Raw genomic sequence first — 17,055 nt, 5'->3', positions numbered from 1 at the left:
GGCCCATACTTCCGGTGGTCTTGTGATGGATGGTTTTTTCTCCCTTCTCCTTTCTGAGAGGACAGGAAGAGATGCCTGACACTTTCAGCTCAACCATTCCACAAACTGGGAGGCCCCTCTCAAGACGGGCGAGTCAAGTCTGTCCCTTTTTAACTTCCAACACGCCCCTCACCCCCTTTTAGCGCATCGATTTCTGGAAGGCTCCAAAGCGTCTGGTGACCATAGCAACTCACTCCAAACACCCGGGCCCTCGGTCCCGCCCTCCGCTTCCTGGACGCTCTCGCTGATTGGCTCAGCGCGTTGGCCAATGGCCGGAGACGCGGGCTGTTGGCCGCGCGCTCATTGGTCGCTCGCAGAGAGGAAGGCGGGAAGAGAGGGCGGGCCGGCGGGCCGGAGCGGGCGGGACGCGTGCGTGTTTCCGGCTCCGCTGCGGAAGGCGGAGGGCCGGAGTCGTTGGGCCGGACGCGAAGCGTAGGAGCTGGGCGAACGCGGGACGCCAGTGCGGAGCTCGTATCGCGGAGCGTGGCTAGCGGCCGACACGATGGGCGGAGAGCAGGAGGAAGAGCGGTTCGACGGCATGTTGCTGGCCATGGCGCAGCAACATGAGGGCGGCGTGCAGGAGGTAACGGCCCGCGCGGCAGCGGCCGGGCCCGCTTTACCGGAGCTCGCCCACCCCGGCGGCCCTAGTCAGGCTCCCTCAGCCCTTTTCCTTCAGGGGCCGAGATCCACGCTTGGGCCTTCCGGGCTTCGGGGCTCCCCCCTCCCCACAGCCTCTCCATGCCCCAGCTTCCGGGCTGGTCTCCCCGCCTAAGGTGGTGTGTCCCCTTCGTATCAGCCCGGGGCCGGGCACTGCTCAGGAGTTTCTATCTTAGCAACTCTGGCATCCCTGGGAAACCCCCAGAGCCTCACACATTCTTAGGGCCACGTTTCCTCTCTGATGGCTGCCTGCAAAGAACATCCCAGACGTCATCCCAGACATTGAGATATGCAGCTACCGGCTTGGAGCGAGCCGAGGAGTGGGTGTAGGGTAGGGTTTATGGGGGCGGGGTAATCTTTACACGTATTTTTTTTTTTTAGGCCTTGAATGGGGGATGAAAGGCCTGGATTCACAATTGATTTCCACCATTCCCGCTTGGGACCCTTACATGTCTCCAAGTATTTTCCGGCGTATAAGACGACCCCCTAATTTTACAGTTAAAACAGGTTTAGGCCTATATTCGCTGTATAAGACTACCCCCCACTTCAAAGAAAAGACTTACTTTGCCGTCAAGATCTGCAGGTAGCCGAACCGGTTTGGCTCAATGGATAGAGCGTCGGTCTGCGGACTGAAAGGTACCCCGTTCGATTCCGGTCAAGGGCATGTACCTTGGTTGCGGGCACATCCCCAGTGGGGGGTATGCAGGAGGCAGCTGTTCGATGTTTCTCTCTCATCGATGTTTCTAGCTCTCTATCCCTCTCCCTTCCTCTCTGTAAAAAAAATCAATAAAATATATTAAAAAAAAAAAAAAAGAGATCTGCAGGTAATTTTTGTGCTATTTTGATCTTTTGCCCCCGATTTTTGGTTGACTTTTTTTCGTTTCAAACGTCGTCTTATACGCCGGAAAATACGGTAGTTTCTTTGTGTTCGCAAGAGAGTTGTGAATCCCTGTTTTCTTAATCTTTGTAGGAGCGTAGTGTCTGGAAGTGAAACGTGTTGAATGATTGGTGTGGGTCAGACACTCATTGGAGTGGGACATGGGGATTCAGATCCGAGCCAAAACCTCTCCTTGGCCTGATAGAGCTTACAAGAGCTTTTCAAAACCATAATTCATACCTAGTGACCACACGAAATAACACATAGTTATTTTGTTTAGAGTATGAACAACATGGACCAATATATTTTGGACCAGAAACATGGAAAGTTCGTGATAGAAAAGCCCATTAAAATCAGTCCAAAACTCTCGTTCTGTAAAGAGACAAAGAGAACTTGCTCAAGATTATCCATCAGGTTCCTGACCTTACGGGACCAGACTCCTTAGGCCTGTGTGCTTTCTGCAGTTCTTTGCTGATTCTCTATCTCACTGGGACGAGTTTTCACTGAGCTTTCCATTCCCATCTTTACCCAGGTGCCTATGGTGGCCAAAGACTCCTAAGTCCTCTGAGGTGGGAAGAGAGTTCCAATTTGCAAGTATGAAAAGGTTCTCTCCCCCTCCCCCCCTAAGTTGTTGACACAAAACTGAATTTGGATATGAATTCATTTTTGAGTGAATTTAAAGTGTCTAGAAGCAGGAGTTGAAACCATTAAAATAAATTGTAGCATCAGATTTGGGATCATTCATTTGGGCAAATAAAAGAGCTTATATGGGTTTACCCTAGGTCACCACTAGATTTTTCACTCAGCAAAAGTGTTACTAAGCATGTACTCTGAGCCAGATTTGGTGCCAGGCATTGGGGGTGTAGACAGAATACGCCATGGTTTGTGGTGCCTGTTTGTGAGTTACTGAAGCAACAGGCCTCTTGCTCCAGGCCAGGCACTGGTAAGGCCCTCACCTCCAACATCTCATTTGATCCTTACAAGGTACCTAGAAATAAGTCCTGCTGCTATTTCACAGAGTTAAGAAACTTCCCCAAGGTCACAGACCTAATATATGCCAATCTGCTACTCAAACCCATGCTCTTATTTGCTACACTGGTGTCCCAGCCAGAGTTAGTTGGTCTTAACCTTCTTTGAAGTGGCTTCATTTGCTCCCCTCCTTCTGCTGCTGCCCTAGTAACTCAACTGTTGCCTCTGCACTTGGGCTTTTTACTCTTGGGAGAGGAAGGCTAGCCCCAGGCTTTTTTTGTTTGTTTGTTTGTTTTTTTAACTTATGAATTCATTGGGGGAAAAAACACCAATAAACTCATTGCATGCTAATATTATAACATTCTTTAAAAAATATATATTTTATTGATTTTTTACAGAGAAGAAGGGAGAGGAACAGAGTTAGAAACACCAATGTGAGAGAAACATCGATCAGCTGCCTTTTGCACCCCCCACCCCTAAGGGGATGTGTCCACAACCAAGGCACATGCCCCTGACTGGAATTGAACCTGGGACCCTTCAGTCCGCAGGCCAACGTTCTATCCACTGAGCCAAACCAGTTAGGGCATAATATTAATAACATTCTTTATGAAAAAGAACTGTTTCTAAAACAAATTTAGGGTGAAGCATTATTTTTACTTTTTGGGGGCTAAATCTCTTTAATGTTTGATTTAATCGAAAACAGATTTTGCTGGATACTCATGTCTACTTCTTCATTCAGTCTTGCAGTATCACATGTCGTGTAGCCTCTGGAAAACGCCACTGTATATACACTTGTGAGGAAATGAGAAGAAAAAGACAAATTAATGTCTCTGGACCACATCTTGAGTATTATTGCTCTATAACAAGACCAGTATCTTTCTTTAAAAAAAAAAAAATATATATATTTTTTAAATTGATATCAGAGAGGAAGAGAGAGAGAGGAAAATCAATGATGAGAGAGAATCATTGGTTGGCTGCCTTCTGCACGCTCCAAACTAGGGATCAAGCCTGCAACGTGGGCAAATGCCCTTGACCAGAATCAAACCCAAGACCTTTCTATCCACAGGTTGACACTATTCACTATGCCAGATTGGTTAGGGCAAGACCACTTTATTTCTTGCTTAAAACATATATCTATCTGAAATTATCTTGCTTCCTTGTCTGATTCCTATTTATTGTCTGTCTGCTTGATATTTTTTCTTTTTTTTTTTATTAATTATATCTTTTATTTTTAAATCTTATTGAAATTATCAAGGTGACCGGTTAATAAAATTATATAGGTTTCAAGTGTACAGTTCTATCATATCTCATCTGTATGTTGTACTGTGTGTTCATCACCCATAGTCAAGTCTCCAAGCTTTTTAAGCCCTGTCTGCAGGAGGAGTCCTCCCTACCCTTAGGCTGCCTCTAGGGCCACAAGGAATGTGAAACGTGCGCACACATATACCGGAGAACGAGAAACCCGCCTTTCAGGTGATGTGGGTCAGGTTAAGTTAGGCTTCCTGGCAGAAGTGGCTAAGGTTAGCCTGTGTGAGAGGATTTCTCAGTTGAGAGGATCAGGGATGAAATAGTCACGCGCTCAGTTCCCTCGTAGACTAAGGAAGTTGACTTCTGTGCAGTTGCTGGGCTCCCAGAAGGACATCTCCATAGTTACAGTCTTCTTTTGTCTTTTCAGCTTGTGAACACTTTCTTCAGCTTTCTTCGACGCAAAACAGACTTTTTCGTTGGAGGAGAAGAGGGGATGGCAGAGAAGGTGAGTATTGAGAGCTGCTGTTCTTTTGGTAGTTCTGTTTTTTCAGAAGAAAAGCTCACCTGGCCTTTCTTCAGCATAATAGGATTGGTAAATCATGGTGCCACCTCACTGAACTATGATTTTTATAACCACAATACTTGTTTTCACTTAAACTTTGGAGACATAGTAACAAGAAGGAGACATTTTGCAAGCCCTTTTCTGTAGCTTCAGGCCTCTCAGGCTCTAGAATGCACTATAATGCATCTTGCAGACCTGGGCCAGGAGTCCCAGATTCTTGGCCTACTTGTGTGGCTTGGTTGACTTCTTACCATTTTTCTGGTCTTGTTAATTTTTCATATCTGTAAAATGGGAAAAGGTAGACTCTGATCTACAGGACCTGTTCTATCTCAAATATTCTTGTGTATTAGCACTAGAACCTCCCACTTTTTCCGTGGGCCAAACTATCTTATAATATCAGCAGTCATTCATTTGTTCAATAAACATTTATGAATATTTATTGAACATTTAATACTTTGCCTGTGTTAGATACTCTGCCAAATCCTTCAGGATTACAGAGGCAAATACAGACATGGCCTTTGTTTTCATGGATCTCACAGTATAGCACCCTCCACACACACACACACACAAAAAAAAAAAATAGGAAAGGAAAATGAAGAAGTAGGTGTTAGGGCAGAAGCCCTGGGAGCTTAAAATGAGTATTAACCTAGGCTGTGGGCTTCGGACAATTGTCGGCAAACTGCAGCTCACGAGCCACATGTGGCTCTTCGGCCCCTTGAGTTTTTAGCAAAGGCCAGCTTAGGAGTACCCTAATTAAGTTAATAGCAAGGTACCTGCCTATATAGTTTAAGTTTAAAAAATTTGGCTCTCAAAAGAAATTTCAATCATTGTACTGTTGATATTTGACTAGTTTAGGAAGACTTAATGAGGATGTAATGTGCGAGGCGTGAAGGATGAGTAAGATGGAGCTGGTAGAAGGGAAGGAGATTAATATTGAGAAGCCTCAGAAGTATTGTGGTGATGATAGCTACTGGCTGTCTGCAGGTCACTTCTTACATCTTGTTCTGCTCCTTGGCTCTTTGTTACTGTAGGTTCAGCTCTTTCCCAGGAGGTTAGTCTGACTCTTAGGCAGGCATAAACCTGTCCAGCCTTTTCCACTGGTCTCCAGTTGCACACAGTAACTCCTTTGTGTTGACCACACTGGGTGTAGCTCTGCCAGCTACATCTCCAGGTATAGTGAGGGGGAAAGAGCAAAGGCTCTGGAATCAAGCAGACATGAGTTTGAATCCTGGTCTTTTCACTTCCCACTTGACAACTGTGTGGCATCTGAATTACTATCTCTCTGAGCCTCAGTTTCTTATAAGCAGGGATGATAATCTTATGGGGCTGTCATGAGGATAAAAAGGAGATGTAGCCCTGGCCATATGGTGGTGTCCCATTCACTGAGAGGGCAAAGGTGCGGTACCTGATCAGGGCACATGCTCGGGTTGCTGGCTTGATCCCCAGTGGGGATTGTGCAGGAAGCAACCAATCGATATTTATCTCTCATCTGTTTCTTCTCTCTCTCTCTCTCTCTCTAAAAAATTAATAAAATCATGGTTTGTTTTGTTTTTTAAAAGAAGGTAATGTTGAAGTACCTGGCATATGGAAATATCAGTTCAGAGCCTCTTTTTTGAACCTCCTGGGCCATATGCTTTGGGGATTTAGAATTCTTTGGACTTTATGAGGCAATAGACTCATAAAGTAGACTCTATATTTCATACAATACCCCAACCCAGAGGTCAGGAGCAGCATCCTATAACCAAGCACATTAAAAAAAATCTATATTTTTTTAAAGTTCTTATTGATTTTAGAGAGAGATGAAGGGAGAGGGAGGGAGTAACATCAGTTAGCTGCCTCCTGCATGCCCCCTTCTGGGAATTGAGCCTGAAACCAGGGCATGTGCCCTGACCAGGAATTGAACCTGTGACCTCTTGGTGCATGGGATGACACTCAACCAACTGAGCCACACCAGCCAGAGAAATGTCTATTAATATTCATACCAAGTGGGAGATAAGAAACTATAAATACTTTCGTGCCACAAACTTACAAAAAGTACAGAAACTTTTAGTTTTTGTGGCTTTGGGGACTAGGAATTATGGAGGAGAGATTGTAGATTTGAGTAAAGTCATAATGATCAAGTCATTATGGTATGGGCACAGAAAGAGAACTACACCAGTGAAGCAGAAAAGAGAACCTAGAAAAAGCCTAGCATATATAAGGGTTTAATATGTATCTAATATGGCAATTCATTTCTGTAGGCAAAGGATGATTTAATGAGTCATGTTGCTACAAGTAGCTATTTGTAAAAAACCAAAATTTTCCACCTGTTTACTCCTATGTAATAACAAAGTGCAGGTGAAGTAGAGCCTTGTAAGGAAATCTGGGAAACTGTATATCTTATTGGGGGAAGCTTTACAAATAGAAACCTGGACGCTATAAAAGAAAAAGGTATCTGGCTGAAACCGGTTTGGCTCAGTGGATAGAGCGTCGGCCTGCGGACTGAAGGGTCCCAGGTTCGATTCTGGTCAAGGGCATGTACCAAGGGCCTGTACCAGCTACCAAGGGCAGCTGATCAATGTTTCTCTCTCATTGATGTTTCTAACTCTCTATCCCTCTCTTTTCCTCTGTAAAAAAAATCAATAAAATGTATTTTAAAAAAGAAAGAAAGAAAGAAAGAGGTATCTGTCTCTTCAAAGATTGAGAACTTTTGTATGGCAAAAGAGATGTTGACATATAAAGTCAACTGAAAAACAATAGATTTGGGAAAATGCAATGCAGAGGATAGGTAACATTTAATAACTGATTTAATGTGCAGGAACTCTTGTAAATTGCCAAGAAAAGAATAAACAAAAAATGGGCAAATACAAGGAGAGCAAATCTAAAGAGCATTTGAACAGATGCTCAAATTCACAAGTATTCAAGGAAATGTAAGTTAAAGAAACACATGCTCTTTATTCCTATCAAAATTTCTAAATAATTGCTTGTAAGGATGTGGGGAAAGGCTGCTCTTTGGACATTGCTGGTAAAAGTGAATTGTTGTAGCTCTTTATAAAAACTTTTATAAAAGATGCTCAACTTTCCTTATTATCAGAGAATTGCAAATCAAACCAAAAGATACCACCTCATACCCATTCCGATGTCTTCCGTCAAAAAAACCCACAAACTACCAAGTGTTGGTGAGGATGTGGAGAAATGGCAGCCTGTGCACTATAGGTGGAAGTATAAAATGGTGTGGCTGTGGAAAACAGAATAGCACTAACTATCCACAGTCTCACTTCTGGGAATATACCCAGAAGAATTGAAAGCAAGGTTTTGGAGAGAGTTTTGTTTATAGCAGAACTGTTCCTAATAGCCACCAGGTGGAAGCAACCCAACTGCCCATTGATAGATGAATGGATAAACAAAACATCATATATACGTATAATGGGATATTATTCAGCCTTTTAAAGGAAGATGAGCATACAAAAGAAACACATATTGTAAGATTCCATTTATATGAAGTTCTAGAATAGAAGTGTGTCATCTTCAGACACGTCCCTCACTCCTCTCCCCTCCCACACTCAGGCTTAGAATCTCAGCCGTTGGATTCTGTGTCTTCTCTGGTTAGACTGGTGGGAACCACTCTTTACCAGCCTGGGCCAGGAAAAACCTGTGTTCGATGTGTCCACTGAGCAGACTAGGGCCTGTCTTCTAGAGCCAGCTCAGCTTTTCTCACCCCTTCTCCACTTTCCTGGGCTGTGATTCCCAAGGATGCTCCAGTGGAAGAGCTTGACTGTGGCAGCCTGTCAGTTGGCACCTCTGTAGGCTATATACCCCTAGGGTCTCTGCTTGGGGCTGGGGCTGGGTAAAGATGGTGGGAGGAGACCGGGTGGCAGCTTCAGGGGCTGCTGTGATTGGTCCTTACTCTGCCCTGTGGTTCAGCTCTGCCCTCACCTAACCTCACAGCTGGGAAGGAATAGGACGGATGGGATGTAACCTGATTCACTGGGGCTGGGAGAGGGGAGGACCCTGTTCCCGCCTACCTTTGGCTACTGGTTGGCAAATGGCTTGAGTTCAAGGTCTCCCTGATTAGGGACTTGGGACCAAGGCCCTGTGGTGGAACAGCCTCTGCTGGTGTAATTGTCCCATGACTAATTATATTAAGTGGCCTTCAGGTAGCTCATTTCTCTCTCTCACATTCCATTTTATTAACCCAGTTGGTTTGGGGGGTCCAGTGCCCTTTTAACTTTGTAGAGTACAGAGCTACTATAGCATGGCATGGGGTTGGGAATTTGAGGGTGGCCGGAGGAATTGGCATCAAATGAATGAGAAGTCACATTTGGCAGAGCCTTCGGTCAGGAGCCTATGGGTAACTTTGGTGACCTGGAGTACTTCAAGGCCCTTTCAGCTTCCTTCATCCTTCCGTCTTGGGCCCAGAAATTCTTGAAAGATGGTTTATTGACCACTGATCACGTCGTGGGTGGCCTGTGAGGCCTCCAGGCGTGTGGGTCAACGTAGAGTTCTGGGTATATTCCCAGACGTGAGACGGCTGGATCATATAGTAGTTCTATTACTTTTTGAGGAACTGCCATACTCTTTCTGGGCCTGCGAAGATGAAGAGGTGAAACTCAGGAACTTGACCTGGTCCTGGAGGATGAGTAGGAGTTTGCCAGGTGACCTGGGAGTAGGAACAAGGACATCGTAGGCAAAGAGCAGCTGTGCAAGATGACTTTAATTTTTAATTTTTATTTATTGATTTTTTAGAAAGGGAGGAAGCGAGAGAGGGAGTGTGTGTTGTTCCACTTATTTATGTATTTGTTGGTTGATTCCTATATATGTGCTGACCGGAGATATCACCCACAACGTTGGCATATCGGGACGATGCTGTAACCAGCTGAGCTACCTGGCCAGAGCTTAAAAAACCAACTTTAGACTAAAATAGAAGCACAGAGAAAGCTGCTCCACAGGGTCACACAGGCAAAAGAAGTAGACCAGGAACTCAAATCTAGATGTGGCTCTCCAGTGTTTATGAGAATTAGCCAGGAAGGCTGATTAAAAATATAGGCTGCTGGGCAACCTCCAAAATTTCTTATTCAGTAAGTCTGGAGTGGGGTCTAAGATTTTATTTATTTATTTATTTGTTTATTTTATTTCTTTTAAATTTATTTGGGGGGGGGGGGCTAAGATTTAGCTTTTCTAACAAATTCTGGATGGTATTGATGTTGCAGTTGAGGAAACCATACTTTGAGGGCTACTAGTGTAACAGTGAGGGGGAGCCATCGTTCCCATTGCATTTTTATTGCAGAGAAAGTGCTTCTCCCAGGCTTGGTTAGCCTCCAGGCAAGTAGTGTGATGTGCCAAGGACTGTGCCAGGCTCTGGATGAGTGTTGGTCATATTTGATCCTCTTGATAGGTGAGGAAACAGGCTTAGAAAATGTCAAAGTTGTCGGCTTGCCCCAGGCCACACTGACAGGCAGTGACAGGTGGCAGTAGTACTGGGGGAGCTCCTGGGCAGCAGGGAGGCCAGTTAGCAGGCTATGGGTTGGAAGCATCCTGGGAAGGGATAGTGGGAGAGAAAGGATTTGAAATGGATAGCTTGCAGGCTGAGGAGAGGAAGAGGCTCCTTTTCCCTCAAGAAAGCTCTCTCGCCTTAGCTGGTTTGGGTCCCACATTCAATTCCCTCGTTGCGGCTTGATGCCCAGTAGGGGTCATGCAAGAGGCAGCCAATCAATGATTCTCATCACTGATGTTTCTCCCTCTCTCTTTCTCTCTGAAGTCAATAAAAATATAAATGAAAGAAAGCTCTCTCTGCCTTCTGCTAAGGTGGCAGTCTTGGGTGTGGTGCTGAGTGCTGCACTGCTGGGGCTGCAGTCCTGGAGACAGATACGCAGGAGGAAGAGGGATCAGTCAGAGCAAGTGGGCCAGTCGGCCTGAGCTCAGGAAAGGCTCCTTAGAGGGGTTGAGTCTGGAGTTCTTATAGCTTCACTGTCTATTGAAGAACTTTCAGAGCACTGATCATTTCATCTGCACAACAACCCTGTGAGATGGGATCCATCCTTACCGATGAAGGTTTTGAAGCTCTTAGAGGTTAAGTAGTTTGCTAAAAATACAATAGCTAGTGAGTGACAAAGCCAGGATTAGAACCCAAGATTGTTCAACTTCAATGTCCATACTCTTAGTTGTTAGAATGTTGTTTTTAAAAAATGCATTTTTTATTGACTTTGGGGGGAGAGAAGGAGAGAGAGAGAAACATCAATCGGTTGCCTTCCATATGCACCCCTACCAGTGATTAAACCCACAACCTGGGTATGTGCCCTGATCAGGAATCGAACCTGTGATCTTTTGGTGCACAGGACAATGCCCAGCCAATTGAGCCACACCAGCCAGGCCAAAACTGTTTTGGTTTTTTAGAGTAGCCACTGTCTATTGAGCCAGATATTTGCAGATATTGTTGTTATAACTTGATCAGATATGTGTGTATATTCCCATTTTCTAGATGAGGAAGCTGGGGTTCTAAGCGCAGTGCTTTCCTTAGGCACCCGGCAGATAGAGACGGGACTGTGCTTTTGGGATACTACTCCTATCTTGATGGCTTGTTGCTTTCACTTTCGTCCCCAGCTCATCACACAGACCTTCAACCACCACAACCAGCTGGCACAGAAGGCCCGGCGGGAAAAGAGAGCTCGGCAGGAGACGGAGCGGCGGGAGAAGGCGGAGCGGGCAGCCAGGCTGGCCAAGGAGGCCAAGTCAGAGAGCTCTGGGCCTCAGATCAAGGAGCTGACTGATGAGGAGGCAGAGAGGCTGCAGCTGGAGATTGACCAGGTAAGAGTGGGCTTCCCTCCCCTGTCCCCTCAAGTATTGGCACTAGAAGAGGGGACCCTCTTGCCAACTGCTTTGCCCTTTGCCATAGAAAAAGGATGCAGAGAATCATGAGGTCCAGCTCAAGAATGGCAGCCTTGGCTCACCAGAGAAGCAGGTGAGATGGACTGGGGGTGCTTGGGACTAGCCAGGGGTTGGGAACTTCCAGGGACTCTACACGTTACCCTGCCTCCAGGATGCCCTCCCCTGCCCTCCTTCCCTCAGCTTTGTGATCCTCCCCATACTTCAAGATCTCACTCAGAGATATTGGACCAAAGGGTTTGTATTAAAAACACCCAAAACCCATTGGCCTTAAGCTTTGGCAAGAAAGCCCCAAAGCAAGAGAGGGCAGTCAGTGCCTGTGCAGGTGCCATTCAGGTGGCCTGGGTCTGGGGGTCCAGCCTGGGCCTTGGTGGGGGGTCACTCTGACACATCTGCGAACAAGCCCCTCAGAGCTTCTCCCACTTACTCAGGTCCAGATTCACAAACGATTTTTGGGGCATTCATTTGGCTTTTCAGAGGTTCTGATGTGAGACTAGTGGTCTTTACCCTACAGACACAGAAAAAGGATGTTGATCATTAGGCATCCTGTTTTTATTTTATTTTTTAAATTTGTTTTAAAGATGTTTTTATTGATTTCGGAGAGGAAAGGAGAGAGATACAAACATCAATGATAAGAATCATTGATTGGCTGCCTCCTGCATGCCATGCTCCCACTGGGGATGGAGCCTGCAACCCAGGCAGGTGCCTTCACCAGGCATGGAACTGGGACCTCTCTCACTGTCATGGCCCCCTAGTGTGATCAGAACTATGTTTCACCTGTGGCTCATAGGTCAGTGTACAACCACTGAGCCACACCAGCTAGGGGTGTCTGGTTTTGTTTTGTTTTTTTATTGATTTTTTTACATAGAGGAAGGGAGAGGGATAGAGAGCTAGAAACATCGATGAGAGAGAAACATCGCCCAGCTGTCTCCTGCACACACACACACCCCCCCCCCCCACCAGGGATGTTCCTGCAACCAATGTACATGCCCTTGATTGGAATCGAACCTGGGACCCTTCAGTCTGCACACCGATGCTTTATCCACTGATCCAAACCAGTTTTGGCGGGGTGTCTGGTTTTATTTTAGGACAACCCTGCTCATGGTTACTTAGTGACCTTTTCTTTTTCTGTGCTTGGCTTTCTAAGTCCTTTGGCTTGACACCCCCAGCTGGGTCCTTTGGGTTTATCTCTCACTGTCATGGCCCCCTAGTGTGATCAGAACTATGTTTCACCTGTGGCTCCCAGCGCCATGGAGTAGGCAGGACAAGTCTGTTTCATACATTTTGTGGTTGTATGTCCTGGGCCTGGCCCAGAGAGTTTCAGTCTGTGTCTGTCAAGTAAGTAGCTGAGCACTCCGACTATGAGCAGGAGGCGGAGGAAGACGAGGAGGAGGACGAGAAGGACAAAGGGAAACTGAAGCCCAATCTCGGCAACGGGGCAGACTTGTCCAATTATCGCTGGACCCAGACCCTGTCGGAGCTGGACGTGAGTGGCAGGGCCAGGGCAGAGGTGAGGGAGCCAGCCTGGGGACCCTCCTGACTGTCTCTGTCCCATGCAGCTGGCAGTGCCCTTCTGTGTGAACTTCCGGCTGAAAGGGAAGGATGTGGTGGTGGACATCCAGCGGAAGCATCTCCGGGTGGGGCTCAAGGGGCAGCCTGCCATCATTGACGGGGAGCTCTACAACGAGGTGAAGGTGGAGGAGAGTTCCTGGCTCATTGAGGACGGCAAGGTGGTGACGGTGCATCTGGAGAAGGTGCGAAGAGGCCCGGCCTTCTGGCTGCTTCTTAATGGAGAAAGAGGGAGGGTTTCTGCTCATTCAGTCGGGGACCATGCTAGGGACCTGGTGGACATTTCTTATTGAATCCCATAATACTTATAGTATGTATGTCCCTTTTTTAGTGGGGGGGGGGGTATTTTTTTAATCCTCACCTGAGGATATTTTTCTGTTAATTTTTAGGGAGAGTAGAAGAGAGGGGGAAAGACAGAGAGAAACGTTGATGTGAGAGAAACATATATATTGGTTGCCTCTTGCACTAGCCTGGGCCAGGGAGGAGTTGCAACCAAGGTACTTGTTCTTGATCAGAATTGAACCCAGGACCCTTTGGTCCAAAGACCCACGTTCTATCCACTGAGCCAAATTAGCTAGGGCCGTCCCATTTTAAAAAATATACTTTTTTAAATTGATTTCAGAGAGGAAGGGAGAGGGAGAGATAGAAGCATGAATGATGAGAGAGAGTCATTGTTTGGCTGCCTCCTGCATGCTCTATACTGGGGAGTGAGCCCACGACCTCCTGGTTCATAGGTCAACACTCAACCACTAAGCCAGTGTTTTTCAACCTTTTTTGGGCAAAGGCACACTTGTTTCATGAAAAAAATCACGAGGCACACCACCATTAGAAAATGTTAAAAAATTTAACTCTGTGCCTATATTGACTATATATAAAGTAATTCTCTTGAATAGGAATCAAATAAACACAAAGAAAGTATTTTATAATTACTTTATTATGAAATATTAAGTAAACAAAATAGTGAAAAATTATAAAATTCTTGTCTTGTCTGCACCTACGGCACACCAGGCAACATCTCAGTGTGCCGCGGAACAGCGGTTGAAAAACGCTGCACTAAGCCATGCCGGCAGGCAGGTCTATCCCGTTGTAGAGTCAGGAAAGGGTAGCTCATATATTTGCCCAGGCTCTTACATCTATGAAAGGGTAGAGTCAGGATCAAAATAGTCTTTGTTAACCAAATCCTCACCTTTCCTTAGGTTCATGCATGTATTCAATTTAACAAACACTTGAACACCTACTATGTGCCAGGCACTGTTCTATATACTGGAGAGAGAACAATGAACAAAACGTAGAAAATGCCCTCAGGACACCTGTGTTCTCCCCTCCCCTCAAAGAGATATGGGACACAGACACACCAGTAATAAAGATGGTCTCTGTAAAGTGCCAAACATCGAGGGAAACTCCCCATGGCACACAAGGCCTGTCCCAGCCTACCTGACTGGCCATGGCTGCCTCTCAGTCACCCCTCCATGCCCTTGCACGTGCTTTTCCTCTCAACTGGAATGTCCTTCCCTGAATTAGTCTGGCATACTGCTTGTCCCAGCTAGGTGTCACTCTGTAGCTTCTCTCCCTTCATCCTGGATGGTATCTTCCTCTGTGCTTTATTTTGCTTGTTCTGATTTGTGACTGTATTCGGGTCAGACTTCCCAACCACACCAGCCGCTGTGGACAGGAGAGGTCTTGCTCCCAGCACAGCCCTGCTTTGGGTCCTAAGTGTAGGGTGTGGGTGAGAGAGAGTTGGTTGATGGGTGGTTCCTAGGTGGTTCAGAATGAGTGGCCAGTGGTTCTCCTCACAGATCAACAAGATGGAGTGGTGGAGCCGATTGGTGTCCAGTGATCCTGAGATCAATACCAAGAAGATCAACCCTGAGAACTCCAAGGTGAGCCCTGGTTGGTTGGGGGAGCTTCAACTGGGAGATGAGAGGCCCAGGTGGTCCAAGAGCTTCACCTGACCCTGCTGCTGCCTGCCCCCAGCTATCAGACCTGGACAGTGAGACGCGCAGCATGGTGGAGAAGATGATGTATGACCAGAGACAGAAGTCCATGGGGCTGCCCACCTCAGATGAGCAGAAGAAACAGGAAATTCTGAAAAAGTGAGCCCTTTAAAAATGGGAGTTGGGTGGGGGGCCTTGGATCTGGGTGACAGCTGCAGTGAGGTCACTGAGGAGGGCACGGAGCTGCCCTGCCCTTCCAGAATGAGCTGCCAAGTTTATGGCTTTATGGCCTTGGCTTGCCAATCCTAATCACTTGCTGAGGTAATTTTGAGGCCAAGGCCACCTGCAGATAGGAAAGAAGGAAGGTAATGGATGGTCATTGCCATCTACTGGTGAAAAGCGCCTATGTTGGCACCTCAGCTTCTAGCCTCGGGCTCAGATGAGCCTCAGAGACCCTGCCTGGCCTGGCTCCAGGTTGCTCAGGGTTCTAAAGAGGTTAGACCTCAAGTGGGAAGCTAGGAGTAAGGGACTAACTTTAGGGAAGAGGGACAGTCTGTTTCACTATCTTCCTATTTCCCTTCCCAGGTTCATGGATCAGCATCCAGAGATGGATTTTTCTAAGGCCAAATTCAACTAGCTTGTTTGCCTCCCTGAACTCTTGGAGCTGAGCCTTCAGCCATCAACCTTTCTTTTCCGCCCTTCCCTGGGGCTTGAGGTCCTCAGAGCTGGGACAGGCATGGGACTGGTCCAGGCACAGAGGTCCCAGGGCACCACGGGAGAAGGGCTGGGGCCTTTGGAGGTCTTGTCTTCACTAATGACACACTGTTACACATTAAAACTATTGGCGCAATTCCACTTGTGTTCTCTCTTCCCTCTAGTCCAAGCATGTCAAACTCTTGGCCCTGGGGATCACATGCCTCGTTTGTTTGGCCTGTGTTAGCCTTTGAGTTTGACATGCTTGCTGTAATCTTTACTGGGGGTCAGGCCCCCTATGGCTGCTGCAGGGAGCTGGGGGCTTGTCTTCTAGCTGATTCTGCCATGTGACCTAGGGCAAATCCTTGCCCCTCTCTAGGGCTGTTTCTCATTACTTGGAGAATGAAACGAGACTTTTAGTTTGTGTATAATTCTGAGCAAAGGTGAGTTTTTCTGGCTACAGGACCAGAACATACGTCTGATTCTCATAGGGGCCCATGACTCAGCAGAGCTTAAGACCAGGACTTGATTTCATTTTCATCTTTTCAACTGCAGTGGGTCCTCCAGCCCTGGATCAATCGTTTCTGAAGCTGCACACTGTTGTTTCCCAGGGGCCGAGAGCCACAAAGGCTGGGGGACAGCCCTGGGCTCAGTCTGCTCTGAGTGTGGGACAGACACCTGCCTGGAGGGCAGAGCAAAGTCCAGTGGGGCCCTGTTTGTGCCTCTGACCCGACCTCTACAGATTCCAGGACTTCTCAGGCATCTGCCAAGGCAGTGCTAGGGCTGGAGAGGTGTTCGCCTCTGCCCAAATCCAGTCCCCGGAGTTCACCCTACCCCACTTTGGCCAGAGAATGGAGGTCACTGAGGGTAGTAGCCAAGAGGTTATGGTTACAGCAGGAATGTCTATGTTAACTCACCCAGAGTGGTTTGCTCTGTGTGAAGGGGACCCCTGAATTTCTGGAACACACCATATCCTTTTGACATTTTAGAATAGCTTGTCGAAGACTTCAGGAGGCTATGTAGTACCTAGCTTTGTTTCCCAAACATCACAATCCCCTCCTCCTTTATAAAAATTCATTTCAGGAGTGGGGAGAGAAACATCAATGATGAGAGAGAATCATTGATCAGCTACCTCCTGCACACCCCCTACTGGGGATTGAGCTTGCAACCTATGCCTGTGCCCTTGACTGGAATTGAACCTGGTACCCTTCAGTCCATAGGCCGACGCTCTATCCATTGAGCCAAACCAGCTAGGCTCCCCACCCCGGCTTCTTTATTTGAGAAAGCCAGTATTGGTTCCCAAGGCTGTGTTCGGGAAATGGCTCTGGAGTGAAGGGTAGGGTGAAGGAGTGTTGAATCCTATGTCCTGTGATATCCCTGGGCTCCAGCGTCCTGTGGTCATTTTCAATCTTGGAGAAGGCTTGATCTGGATGACACAACTTAAGAGGCCAGTTTTATCACATACTGGGCCCAGTGATGATAATCCCAAGGGATCATCCTGGGTGTGCCATAGGAAATTGGATAGACAAGTACTAGTTGTCACTTTCCAGTGGATGCCCATGAGAACAGTAAAAAGGGCTAAGGGGACTAGGTGAGGTGGGGGCAGAGGTCCTGGACACCTAGTTTGTAACGCCTGGTGGACCTGC

At 46.9% G+C, this 17,055-nt stretch overlaps 1 protein-coding gene across 1 annotated transcript; it reads left to right on the top strand.

Annotated features, from left to right (window-relative positions):
• The first annotated feature begins 354 nt into the window (after positions 1-354).
• On the top strand, positions 355-15,566 carry NUDC (nuclear distribution C, dynein complex regulator). Its single transcript, XM_084875086.1, has 9 exons — positions 355-622; positions 4,218-4,295; positions 10,932-11,135; positions 11,224-11,289; positions 12,583-12,699; positions 12,773-12,967; positions 14,579-14,662; positions 14,757-14,875; positions 15,302-15,566. The coding sequence occupies exons 1-9, from the start codon at positions 542-544 to the stop codon at positions 15,351-15,353; spliced, it is 996 nt and encodes a 331-aa protein (XP_084731212.1). The 5' UTR covers positions 355-541; the 3' UTR covers positions 15,354-15,566.
• The last annotated feature ends 1,489 nt before the right edge of the window (positions 15,567-17,055 follow it).

This window comes from Pipistrellus hanaki, assembly GCF_964339955.1.
Source record: "Pipistrellus hanaki genome assembly, chromosome: 2".
NCBI lineage: Eukaryota > Metazoa > Chordata > Mammalia > Chiroptera > Vespertilionidae > Pipistrellus > Pipistrellus hanaki.
Note: the sequence above shows the minus strand (reverse complement) of the source record. Positions and strands in the feature narration are given on the sequence as shown.